At 34.4% G+C, this 13,993-nt stretch overlaps 1 protein-coding gene across 8 annotated transcripts in view; it reads right to left on the bottom strand.

The window, feature by feature from the left end:
- Window positions 1-13,993, bottom strand: part of LOC119583500 (WD repeat-containing protein 7-like) — a 58,761-nt gene that overhangs the window by 41,738 nt on the left and 3,030 nt on the right. For 7 of the 8 annotated variants that reach the window (XM_037932012.1, XM_037932016.1, XM_037932013.1 and 4 more), the window contains exons 4-11: window positions 11,843-11,866; window positions 6,386-6,476; window positions 5,930-6,022; window positions 5,096-5,240; window positions 4,647-4,820; window positions 2,293-2,513; window positions 817-1,012; window positions 1-54 (exon numbers count right to left, since the gene is read on the bottom strand). The exon at window positions 1-54 is cut by the window's left edge and continues 131 nt beyond it. In XM_037932012.1, coding sequence (XP_037787940.1) covers window positions 1-54; window positions 817-1,012; window positions 2,293-2,513; window positions 4,647-4,820; window positions 5,096-5,240; window positions 5,930-6,022; window positions 6,386-6,476; window positions 11,843-11,866 — 998 coding nt within the window. The remainder of the gene's footprint in view (window positions 55-816; window positions 1,013-2,292; window positions 2,514-4,646; window positions 4,821-5,095; window positions 5,241-5,929; window positions 6,023-6,385; window positions 6,477-11,842; window positions 11,867-13,993) is intronic. The other variant, XM_037932011.1, reaches the window with a different exon arrangement.

Genomic DNA, 13,993 nt, shown 5'->3' with positions numbered 1-13,993 from the left:
AAGCACCAAGCACCTCCTCAGCAGTGACGCCTTGTAGTACCCGATCAAGGTGTCCTACACAAAAATGTATTCATATTTCTGAATATAGTAATTTTTGTTATGTATGTTTTTTTTTTTTGCAAAATATTCAAGATATATGATGAGCAAATGACATGGATGACAGTAATTCATAATTAGTGTTTACACATAAAAAAAAAAAAAAAAAAGTAAACTGATGTGTGTGTGTGTGTGTGTGTGTGTGTGTGTGTGTGTGTGTGTGTGTGTGTGTTGTGTGTGTGTGTGGTGTGTGTGTGTGTGTGTGTTTGTGGTGTGTATGTTGTGTGTGTTGTGTGTGTGTGTGTGTGTGTGTGTGTGGGGTGTTTTGTGTGTGTGTGTGTGGTGTGTGTGTGTGTGTGTGGTGTGTGTGTGTGTGGGGGGTGTGTGTGTTATGTGTGTGTTTTATGTGTGTGTTATGTGTGTGTGATTTCTGTGTGTGTGTGTGTGTTATTTGTGTGTGTGTGTGTGTGTATGTGTGTGTGTGTGTGTGTGTATGTGTGTGTGTGTGTGATGTGTGTGTGTATGTGTGTGTTGTGTGTGTGTGTGTGTGTGTGTGTGTGTGTGTGTGTGTGTGTGTGTGTGTGTGCGTGTGCGTGTGTGCACGCGCAAGCGTGTGTGTGTGCATGTGCATGTGTGTGCGAGACAGTTGCCTCACTTTCGAATGATGTAACGGCATCAAACTATGATATTCCACCCACTACTGGCACAGTTTTCTTCACCCAGTCAAATGGAGAATAACAAGGCTAAAACTATAGGATCTTACAGAGAAATAGTCCATACCTGTTTCCATCTGCCAGACATAAACAGACCCATCTTGTGTAGCAACCATTAAGAAGTCATGTTCAGGCCTCCATTTCACCGTCAAAACAGGATAGAGGTGCTTGGAGGCTAACAGCACTAGCTTTCGTTCCTTTATACTTAGAAGTGCCACACTGTGGTCTTCTGATATGCTACAAATGCAATTCTGTATACGTGGCTGTAATGAAAAGAAAAGAAAAGAAAATATTAATCTTTAACTCAGGCTATTTCAACCTTACAAAGGCTTACAAATATTCTCTCTATATGAATTGGAAATCCATCACAGCTTAACACAATCTTGGCGGGGATGACAAGTATGTCATGTCTACTGTGAAAGAAAAAAAAGAGAAAGAAAGAAAGAAAGAAAAAAGAGATAGAAAAAAAAAAAAATAATAAGATATAGTGATCTGAATATTTACATCAAGTGATCAGACATAGCAACACTCTAGACTTGAATTGCTGTCGCCACGGCTTGATGTGAGGTTATATATGCACAGAGTTGCCAGATGTTGATTCAAGTGAATTTTAAGAGCACATGATTTTGATGTAATTTTACATAAAATTCATAAAAATATTTCATTTACTGCATCTGCCAACCGAGTGATGTGCGTTACCCCTCATTTGCACAGGAGGGGGTAACAAAAAGGCCACTGCTTTATTTTCTATTATTTCCTTACCAAAACTCCATCACAACCTTGGGAAGTATTGCCAAATTACTTTTTTTCTTCTAATTTTCTAAGAAGGAAAAAAGAAAAAGAAAGAAAAAAAAAAAAAAATAAATGAAAGAAAAAATAAAAACAATTACAGTAATCACAGCCATGTTATGATTAACTCATTGTGATGAGAGGCATATACATGTCAACTGTGATTTTAGGTTTTTAACTGTGTTTACACATAGATGGCTCTACGAATGCTTAGCCACGGAGCAGTTAATTACTACATGATATCTCAGCTGTTTACCTTTTTTTAAATCTTGGAAAGATTTTTTTCTTAAATGTTTGTGGTTATTAGTATTCTACTGATATAATAATAACAATAATAATAATTATAATAATTGGTATCAATACCAACAGCACTAGAAAATAAATTTTCTTGAAAAGTAAAAAAATGGGGAACTCTGGTGACTATTTGGTAGCTGAGCATTTGTAGAGTCATCTGTTAAAAAAAATATCACAAAAAACAGCAATGGACATTACATATACCTATGGCCAATGGGTTAAGCCTATAATACTAAGAAGCATCTGAACATAGAAGAGTAAACAGCATATTGCCACTAGTTACAGATATTCCATTATCCAGCATAATTTCCCCTTTACAACTTATTTCATTACTTGCTGTTAACCTTTTAGTGCTGTCATAACAAACCGATTGATCTGACCATGTATAAACAGAAAAAGGGCATAAAAGACCTTGAAGGACATGGAATACATATGCACCAAAGACTGTAGTATAACTTACTGTACATGTGGGAGGAGGTACAAGTAGCTGGAGAATTTGTCCTGCTTGAACAACAAATCTGTGCACTAGATTGCCTGTGTACATGTCCCACACATTGATGGAAAAGTCTATTCCTCCCGAAACAAGATGTGCCATGTCATAACGTGAGCTTTCTCCATGAGGATACAGAAGGCAGTTGACTCGCCCTTGGTGGCCACGAAGTACCATAGGTTGAGCCCAGTCTGTGAGATATGACAACAATGTTCTTAGTACAGTAAATCACTTGTCAAAGAGAAACACTTATATTTTACCAACAATGAAATATAGGATCAATACTCTCTTCGTTCATGTATCTTATCCAACTGCATTACTTTCATACTAAATATACACTTCTACAATACATTTGGAAGTCTGTGGACTCTTGGGCCTTCTACTGAGAGGATGACTACCTACTTAATTTTCTCTTTTCCCAACCTAATAAATCACATTACATTTGTATATAGCATCTCTCCCACCACCACAGGAGAAGTGCATTGATACCACATCAGACATGAAAGTGGAATTACAATGACAGCTGTTAGACTGAAAAGGCCTTTTTTTCAATTACTGACGGTCATTCCTTCATTTTCCACCTACACCACAGAATGGACTACTTGTTTTTCACTAAGTCACAAAAATACAGAGACTCAAGCCCTGAGACAGCTTAATAAATTGATAAAAGACACAAATTACGTAAAATGCAGATCAAGTCGATAGTCTGTAGAAGCTAAGAATACATCACAATATATTCTATTCATAAGTCTGTACTAGGGTGTCCAGCTGCTAGTGAATTTCTAAGTAATGTGAAACTCATGTATCACTGATCCTAAAGTTTTTATAGAACTAACTTTAAATTGAAGCTTATTCTTGGCTGCTGTTTTCTATCTACATACTGTCTCTTCTAAATAATGCTATGACAAAATTACCTGTAGTACACATTAAGTGGATATGAGAGACACAGCACATTTGTCATTAAGCATCGAAGGTCATAGCATTGTAGAATAGAGCAGTCTACATTAGGTCTGGCATTACTACCTACTTGAAATATACATTAATTTGTAGTATGCATATGCCAGTTATGTGCCAAACACTTTTATATTGGGGTGTTCAAATTTTCATGATTTATTGTTTGTCTCATTGTTCTACTTGTGTTACTTTGACTTAACTCACTTATCTTCCTAGTAATAACAGTATAGTTTGTACATGTTGCTGATTTGAACAACAGTTATCTTAATCTGTAGTATTCACATTTTTTTTATAAGACTACTGCTTTAGAAGACTACATTCATCATAAGAGCTGCTTGTGCAAATAATATCTAGCAAAATCGAAAGGCCTGGAAGTAATTTGTGATGAGAATAAAAGTCTGCAAAATTAGATTTTTGTATATTACTAGACATAGACCTGCTTACTATGCGGTTGGGAACTGATTGCAGCCTGTGTGCTGCAAAAACAAATACTTTTATAACTAGGAATATGTAATGAAAACGGAAACATTTCAGCTGCTACCTGACCTTGGACTTTTTTAAACAGGATTATTTGAGGGCATGTGTGTCCAAAGGTGTTTTCTGAGAAAACTTCCTGAAAATGCATTTATGAAACATTGTTAGTTTAAACATTTCCATCTATAACATAAGCCTCAATGTGTTTACATGAATGCACTACATTTATGAAATTGTGGTGCATGAATGTCTATGTTTATGTTTATGCTATATAGATGAAAGTTTAATCTAACAAAATATCTAATATGCATATTTTGTGAGAACTTCATTTAACCCAATGAGCACAGGTGGCAAAACTTCAATGTCATACCCAATGTAATAAAAGTTCATGTATTGTCTTTAGACATACATGGCTCTAAAAGTGCTTAGTCACTGAGGAGTCAGCTATTAGTCTTACCTGTCTCTCCAGTTTACCCTTTTCCTTGATTTTTGGAAAGCTTCATTTCTGTTATTTCATTGTCTTTGATGTTATTAATATTTTAACATTTCAATAATCATAATACCAATAAGAATGAAAACAATGTCAATATTAATAGTATTAGAAAGAAAAACACATTTTCCTGCCAATTCAAGGAATGGGGAAATCAAGATCGGTCACTAGGGCCAAATGATAGACTCCTTAGTGGCTGAGCACACGTGGAGCTATCTGTATGTAACAAAACTCTATAGGGGACAGTACATAAACCTGCTGACATTGGGTTAATCATGACTCTCACTAATGTTTAAAATACAGAGTCTGATAAACAACAGTCTAGAGACATGTTTTCATATGAATGTAAACAGTAATCTCTGTCTCTTATTGAATGCTAAGAAGAATAACATCTACAGATACACACTGTGATAGTGCTGGTGTTTCCCATGTAGGAGGTGTAACATGATGGTCTCTGTAGCAGGAACTAGGATAATGGAACCATCCTCACGACCACATGCAAGGCGTCCTTGTAGTGGAAGAAACAAGCTGGCTGTGATTCTCGGCGGGTTTTTCTCGCCCTCCAACTGATCCAAAACACCTGTTGTAAATGGAAAGGTTAACATCACATAATGGTCAACCAATACAAATCTATTAGATTAAAAGGCATACACATAAATTATGACTCTACAGTGTCATTAGAAAGAAAATGCACAATATGATTTTAATTTTCCTTTTTTTTTTTTTCTTTTTCAAATGCAATTCAAACAGCCTTCCCTTTACTCCAAATAAACCTTAGATACTTCAATCACTTGATTTAACCTTTCCCTTTTAAAATTTACTTCCAATGCAAAGCCTCAACACTGGTTTACTTACCTATTGGTGGAGGCATCATTGCAGCCCAGGCAGTCATCATGGAGTGATTGAGTGTAGGTGTGAAAACCAGAGGCTGGAACGGTTGCACCTGCAGGATCTGATTCAGCTGGTGATCTGACACGTCTGCCAGCCGCCACAGTATCACCTATTGAGCAAACATCTTTTAATGGAGTTCTCAAGCTTTAAAACCAGCATTGCACTCATATGGTGCCCAAAACAAACTGTTCTGTTGAGAGATCCAACAAAATTTGTAACATATTTTGAAGTACTATATGACTAGTTTACATAGTGATTACAGTATATTGATTTAGCCTTATACCTAAAGTGAAAATTTTCAGGACAACTAAACTTGTAAACAATAAAAGATCATCTGATGCAATGTCCCATCTCTCATTCAAATGACTGTCAGATTTGTGTGAAGTCAGAAAGAATAAAGAAACAAGAAAGAACAGTACAGTATGCAGTCAAATACAAACAACTATGCATACTGTAGACAGTTTGTTCTGATTCTGACACAAGACCTTCCTATTCTCTCCTCACATTTTTCATTATGCATAATTCACACATATCATACTGTCATCCTTCAATATATACATAATGATTTTTCAAGGCCTTCAGTGGAGAAAATTCCTTTCAGGTTAGGGAGAGGGATGTCTCTCATCCAGATTTGATTTTACACACACACACACACACACACACACACACACACACACACACACACACACACACACACACACACACACACACACACACACACACACACACACACACACACACACACACACACACACACACACACACACACACAAATAAGAAGAAGCAAATAACACTAACCTGACCTTCACAGTCACCTCTTAACAATAATTTTTCAGCTCCATTATTTATAGGGATAGTCATAAACTGCCATGCTGGGGCATTAACAAGTTGCTGAAAAGAGGGAAAATTACAGTGACTTAACACCTGAGGTAGCAACCTAACATTTTGTGAAGATAACTGTTGCAATTTAAGTGTCTCTAAGCTTATCTATATATAACAGCTCTGTTAGTGGCACATGCAATAATGATAACATGTCTTTGATTAATAGATGATATACAAAAACTTTCTGTTCTGTCAAATATTAATATCACACAAACTGCTACTATAACTATGTTTGCCTATAATTACCACTTAACAAATCTAAACCATCAGGAGTAGAATAATTTTTTGAAAGCAATAAATATATATCTTCCTCAAACAAATAACAAGGCTAAAGTCTCGCATGTTGTAAGAGATAATACAATAACAACTAACCTCTTTGCTTGTTGGTTGGACAATGCCATACAGGATTGGGTTATCACCTTCTGCTTGCTTGTTGTGAAATGCTCTGCTCTCAACAATGCAGCTAAGGACAAAATTAAGAAATATTACTAAAAGTGTTTAAATGCAAAAGCCCAGAATATAAGAAATCAACAAAAATACTCAACTGGTATGTAACACATACTGAACTTCAAGCTAGGACTGACAATGCTTACACAAAATATATCCTCAATCAATACAGCATAAATTCCAGACATCATGATACATAACCACAGAATACAATACACTTGCATTCACAAACTGCACACTAATTTCCACTCATAATATCTGTAACAACCAAAACAAAATATATAGATCCACTATATAACAAACACTCAACTTCTATTTAAAAAAAGAAATTATCCATTCAATAATACTGCCTAAAAAAAAAGAAAGAAAAACAAAATACAAAATTATCTCAATCTATTGAAAATCTCCTGCAGGCACTCCATGAACAGGAAAACCAAGAAGGATTACTCTCTTACACATAATTACAAATTCTATTCTTTCATACTAAACCACTAGGTCAAAATTGAACTGATTAGGAGATTCAAGAGTTGGACATTTTAATCTGGTGAGGATAATACAAGTTAGTTTCTATTTTTGAGGCATGTCATGACAAGCCAGAGTTCCAAATTTTCCACTTTTTAAATACAAACTTCAGTATTTTAGAAATGAATATGAAAAAGAACCAAAATAAACAAACAAATATGCACTTATAATTGGATAAAGAAAGAGATAATTAAATAAATAATTGTAAACATTGTGTGTGTGTGTGTGTGTGTGTGTGTGTGTGGTGTGTGTGTGTGTGTGTTGTGTGTGTGTGTGGTGTGTGTGTGTGTGTGTGTGTGTGTGTGTGTGTGTGTGTGTGTGTGTGTGTGTGTTGTGTGTGTGTGTGTGTGTGTATGTGTGTGTGTGTGTGTGTATATATATAAATGTATAAGTATATTTTTATGAATGTGTGTATATGTGTGTGTGTGTTTAATATATTATATATATATATATATATATATATATATATGATATATTGTATATTATGATTTATATAATATATATATCATAAGTGTGTGCATGTGTGTTGTGAGTGTTATTTTGAATAACAGAGTTGTGAGGGAGTGTGTGCATTAGGTGCGCACTTGACAATCGGTCAGTTCTAAAGGCTCTAAAAACATGTAAAGTGGAAAAATAAGAATCTCTCTGGTGGTATTAGGAATTCAGTTTGTGCTCTACTTCCTCATGTCTCACACAGAGGGAGAAAATATACATTAGAGAATTGTAGGCATAAGATGCACATGAAAATTCAGTAGGACATCAGACTGTATTTATCAGCAATATGTACACAAAAGCTTAACTGAAAAAAAACACCTGCATCAAAAGGAAATGCGCAACATAAAAATGTTTCATATGTACATCAATCCACCAAAACTACAGTAAACAAATGAGAAACTAAGATTGCAACCAATACTAGAAGAGAGAAAGAGAAAGAAAGAGAGTGATAGCGAAACTGAGAATGTATCAAATACTACAAGCAATTGAGAGAGAGGAGAGAGAGAGAGAGGAGAGCAAGAGAGAGGAGAGAGGAGAGAGAGAAGAGAGAGAGAAGACAGAGAGAGAGAGAGAGAGAGAGAGAGACAAAGAGAGAGAGAGAGAGAGAAAGACAAGGGGAGAGAGAGAGAGAAGAGAGATGAGAGAGAGAGAGAGAGAGAGAGAGAGAGAGAGAGAGAGAGAGAGAGAGAGAAGAGAGAGAGAGAAAGTAGAGAGAGAGAAAGAGAGAGAGAAAGAGAGAGAGAAAGACAGAGAGAAAGAGAGAGAGAGAGAGGTAGAGAGAGAGAGAGAGAGAGACGAAGAGAAGAGAGATAGAGAGAGGAAGAAGAGAAGAGAGGAGAGAGAGAGGAGAGAGAGAGAGCGAGAGAGAGAGAAGAGAAGAGCAGAGAGAGAGAGAGAAGAGAGACGAGAGAGAAAGAGAGAGAGGGAGAGAGAGAGAGAAAGAAAAGAGAGAGGAGAGAGAGAAAGGAGAGGATAAGACGTTTGAGAGAAGAAGAGAGAGAGAGAGAGAGAGAGAGAGAGAGAGAGAGAGAGAGAGAGAGAGAGAGAGAGAGAGAGAGAGAGAGAGAGAGAGAGAGAGAGAGAGAGAGAGAGGAGTGCAAAATGTTTATCTGCCCATGAAAAAGAACTAGTGTATAACAGCTGTGTTCCTGTTGAAGGCCGTAAGATGTTCATGGAATCCCTATACATCTACAAGCAAAAGTACTTAATGTCTCTTTTGTGTTTAACTTCTGAAGTATCATTTCAAGTGCCTATAACCAGGAATAAAAGCAAGAAGCGGCTAAATACATATGTACTGTATTTGCATCTCTATCCAACTTGGGTCATTTCATTTAACATTATGTAACTTCACTATTCAGGCCTACAAAGACTAGGACTATACTCATTTTTTCTGTCTTTTCCTAACACAGGTCAAAATAAACTTGACTAAGATACACTCGACTAACTAAAGGTGCCTAACAAAAGGTTAAGAAAAAGTTGATGATAAATGACCCAGTCAGACATGTTGCATTCAGCCAATTATAACCAACCTCTCAAGTGTATCTTCACCTCAATAAATAGATATAAATATAGTTACAGCATATATATCTCTTCTCTTACAACTTTGCTCTCTATTGATACTATGAAGGGAAATCTTGAAAATTGTAAAATATCATACCTAACTATGTGGATATTTTGCCTTTACCTCTACATTATATTGTCATTATGAACATAGTGAAATGTACTATGTTCACAAAATTATCAAATCTAACACTTTATTTTTAAGAAAAAAGGACCACATAAAAGTGTTTAAAAATTCAAATGACAGACACTTGCACATCATATACAAATCATAGGTAAACATCTCTTATAATATAATTTTTTCCTTCTGAAATTCAAAAAACAAAGCAAAAGAAACACTTGATAGCTCTGCAAGAGGCACAAAGCTTATAACATTATTTTCACTTCACTATACTGGTAGCAAAGCTCACCTAACATACCTTGTATCTGATGATTTGCATTTGTATAAATCCACAAGTTCTGTATCTGCCAAGTTGACTTACTCCACCCATTCCCAATCTGCTTCATCACTCAACATGTACTAACCAAAGTCATTGGTTCAAAATATACAATTCAGGGAATATTATTGTTCAAGTAATTCAGTGAATGTTATTGTTCAGGGATACTGAAATCAAGACCAAGTGTAGGAAGACTGAAGACCATGAAGGCTACTTTCTCAAAGATTCCAAGGGTTGAAAACAGATGTTTCGATAAGGGATTGAAAGAAGACAGAGAAAAATGAGAGGAAAAAAAAAAAAGGAAATTGAAAAAAAACTTGAAACTAGTGAAAGAATCTGTGGAAATATTTTTCTTTTATCTGATGAATTCTAAGATTTTTTGTGCTCTTCATGAATAATCTATTAATCCATTTTGTAAAGACTATTCATGTGTGAAGAAACTGTTATCAAAACATTAAATCACTAAAGATCTGGGTAATCTAGAGGAAATTATAAATTCAAAATGCAGCTATATATTTTTACATAAAAAAAAAATCTTTGCACATGTACTAAAACCACTAAACAATTTTACTAAAATAACTATATAATTGCAGTGAAAAGTGTAACTACATCATAGCCCTCTGAATATAATCATCAAAACTTACTTTTTCTCATTATTACCTCCCTCTTTGACATCATTTACACTGACTCAATTTTCCCTGTTTCAGCATAATATTTATACTGAATATCTTTTATCTACTTTATAAATAATTTACCACCCTTTCAGTTTCAAAATATATGAAGCCCAAAACAGACACACACACACACACACACACACACACACACACACACACACACACACACACACACACACACACACACACACACACACACACACACACACACACAATACACACACATACATACACACATACACACATACATGTATATGTATATGTATGTATATATATATAATATATATAATAATATATATATAATATAAATATATATATATTATTATAAATATATATTATATATATATATATAGATAAATATATAATATATATATATATTATATAATATAATATATAGATATATATATAATAATATATAGAATATATATGATATATATGATATAAGTATATATATATATATATATATATATATATATAATATATATATATATATATTATATATATATATATATATATATATATATAAATATATATATATATATATATAATAATATATACTAAACATATATATATATATATATATATATATATATATATATATACTATATTATATATATACATAATATATATATTACATTATATTCATACATACATACATGGTTGAAGTCACAAGGAGAGATAGAATAAGATAGAATAAGAAACGACTATATCAGAGGTACAGTGAAAGTAGTAGAAATTTCCAAGAAGATTCAGGAGGAAAGACTAAGATGGTTCGGCCATTTGAGGAGAAGAGCAGAAGATCACGTAGGAAGAGAAGTCATGGAAATGGAAGGAAACAAGGAAACAGAAGAAGAGGAAGACCTAGAACATGATGGAAAGGTTGTATAAATAAAGATCTTAGGGAGAAGAATATATATGTAGGGCTGGTTAACAACAGGAATACGTGGAGAAGACTCATTCACAACGGCGACCCCGCATAGTGACAAGCTGGGATGAAGATACATGCATACATACATACACACACACACACACACACACACACACACACACACACACCACACACACACACACACACACACACACACACACACACACACACACACACTCACTCACTCACTCACACACACACACACACACACACACACACACACATCACTCACTCACTCACTCACTCACTCACTCACTCACTCACTCTCTCTCTCTCTCTCTCTCACTCTCTCTCTCTCTCACACACACACACTCACACACACACACACACACACACACACACACACACACACACACACACACACACACACAATGTATGATATATGGATAGACAAATAGATGTAGATATAGATATAAATATATACAGAAATATATAAGTATATATGCATTAGTATCCATCTCTCTCTAAGTTGCAAGTCCCTCCTTTCATTTCTAGCTTTTCAGCCTTGCAGCCCAAAAGCTTCATTCCATGTTAAAAGGAAGCAGCCACACCAGTTCATGTGCTTCGTATTCACCATAAACAGTAAATATAAGAAGCTGCACACATGCACAGCTTGATAGGTCAGAAGAGAAAAGACCACTAAGCAGAAAAAATAGGAGAGAAAGAGAAAAATAAAACAAAATTAAAAAAAAGAAAGAAAGAAAAAAATGCCAACAAGCACATATTCCATCAAGTACAAAAATTGGTGATAATGTGGGTTACTAACCTAACAGCTGCCCCCCTCAATAACCTGTAAAAGGACATGATTATGTGTAGATTAACTGTTCTTATCATGTTTCTTGACCTGACCTGTAACAGGGCCTGTGTGTCATGTGAACTTGTAAATTGGTAAGACAAAAAGGAAAAAAGGAGAAGTTCACCGGATTTTCTCTTCCAGTCATTTTATGAGAAGAAAGTGAACACTTATCAAGATTTATACTATAAAAAAACACCATTTTACTATCACTGTATAATAAAAGAGATTAACTTCACATTTTTGTTGATTCAGTGCTAGAAGTGTTTGTGTTTGTTGTACTTATAAGATATCTGTTATTATGTTAATCTCACCTCTACATCATGAATGTAATTATTACCTCACTAGGTTTTCTGTTGCAAAATATCATCTTCCTTTTTTCTGTGTAATTGAAATCTAGTGTTACTTTCATCCAGTAAAACCTCTTTACAGTACCTTTACTAACTCCAAACCCTTAACATCAATAATACCTTAGATTTCATACAACAAGGCATATAAATGATGGATTTCATATTCAAACTGAAAAAAAATATAAAGTGAAAGAGAAAAACGAAAGAAAAAACAGAAGTAGTATAAGAAAAAGAAAGAAAGTTTACTATTTTACCAATTACAAAAGTTTTTCTAAATCATAAATCACACAACAGCATTTAATCCATATCTACTGGATTAAACTTTATCTAATTGCTACACTATTGATTAAGAGCACAAACATGCACAGTGACAAACCAGTAATATAGTTAAGCAGTATGTACTCTTATAACACATTCATCAGCCCAGCAAGTCCTTCCCATAGACCCCTAGGTCTACTAGAGATTGTCAAGAAGTGGGTAGTTTCTTGAAAATGTTTGAGTGCTACTTGTATATTTCCTATTTTGAATGTTAATATTACCAATTTTTATATAAATATATTTAAAATACAAACATAATGATGAACTCAATAATACCAATACTATCAATTTCATGGCATATACAATGTCATGTGCAAAAGCATAAGCGAATTGCATATATGCTTTTCTCAATTTCTGATGCTGAAGAAAGAATGGTTGCTATTTTAAACAAGGTCCCATAAGCCAATGAATGGGTTTTGGGTGAATATATAAAGTAGTCACAATACCATCATCAGCCAGCTTCCATGACTTTTCTGGATGATAGGTATAATGTAACTGGGCAGCCAAAGTGTCAAGAGCTGATGTTACAGTTTCCAACTATGACACAGGTTTTGATCACTCATTTCTCAGTCACTTATTCATGGTTCCTGAGGCTCCATGGTTCATGAAACTAACAGGAAAAACACTTAAAATGAAAGTGAACTGACAATGACAAACTAAACAATAAGCTCAAGGACTCAGAAACATCCAAAACATTCATGGCACAATCTTACAGCATGTTTTCAAGGAATCACTAACCATGAACAGGCCTAGTTTTCAGTACCTTTACTTGGTACAATGTACTCTTTAACTTTATCCCTCATAAGCAGAGAAAGTTTAATAAGTCTCTGTAAAGTTTAATAAGCATCTGTTTACCTAACTGTGCATGTGATCCATCTCACCAGCTCATCTATTGAGCAATACTTGACAAGTGGAAGCTGTTCATGTGCAAGAAATTATTAAGAACAATGCAATCTCTATTCACAGTTCAACTATGATGCAGTTTATGGAGAACCTTAATTCTTGGCCAAGCAATAAGTGCATCATGGTACACACTTTGTGCCTTCACAGAACCTTAAATGAAGGACGAAAGATATGTGTCATGAGTGTAGTTTAACAAACTTACAACGGATTAATGTTAACCAAGAAAAACATTGAAAATTATTCACATAATGCAAAATAAGTTCTAAAGAGAAATATATACTGGCAAATGGCCCTTTAACTATATATGTGACATTTCTGCCTCTCAAAAGATGTTACTTTTTTTTTTTTTTTTTTAATAACACAATTTGAAAAATTATATCAAGTAACTTGAAATATTACTTGCACTCAAGAATTACTTGCTTTACAAATAATATTCTGATACCATTTACTATTTCTTGTGAAGGAGTTCAACTTGAGCTGGTTTTAGTAGAAACTGGTACAGTAAACAGATCACAAGTTGACTAGTTCTGGTTAAACTAAAACAGACAAAATT

The sequence above is a fragment of the Penaeus monodon genome, chromosome 17 (genome assembly GCF_015228065.2).
Source record: "Penaeus monodon isolate SGIC_2016 chromosome 17, NSTDA_Pmon_1, whole genome shotgun sequence".
Lineage (NCBI taxonomy): Eukaryota > Metazoa > Arthropoda > Malacostraca > Decapoda > Penaeidae > Penaeus > Penaeus monodon.
This window is presented reverse-complemented; position numbering and strand designations above follow the sequence as displayed.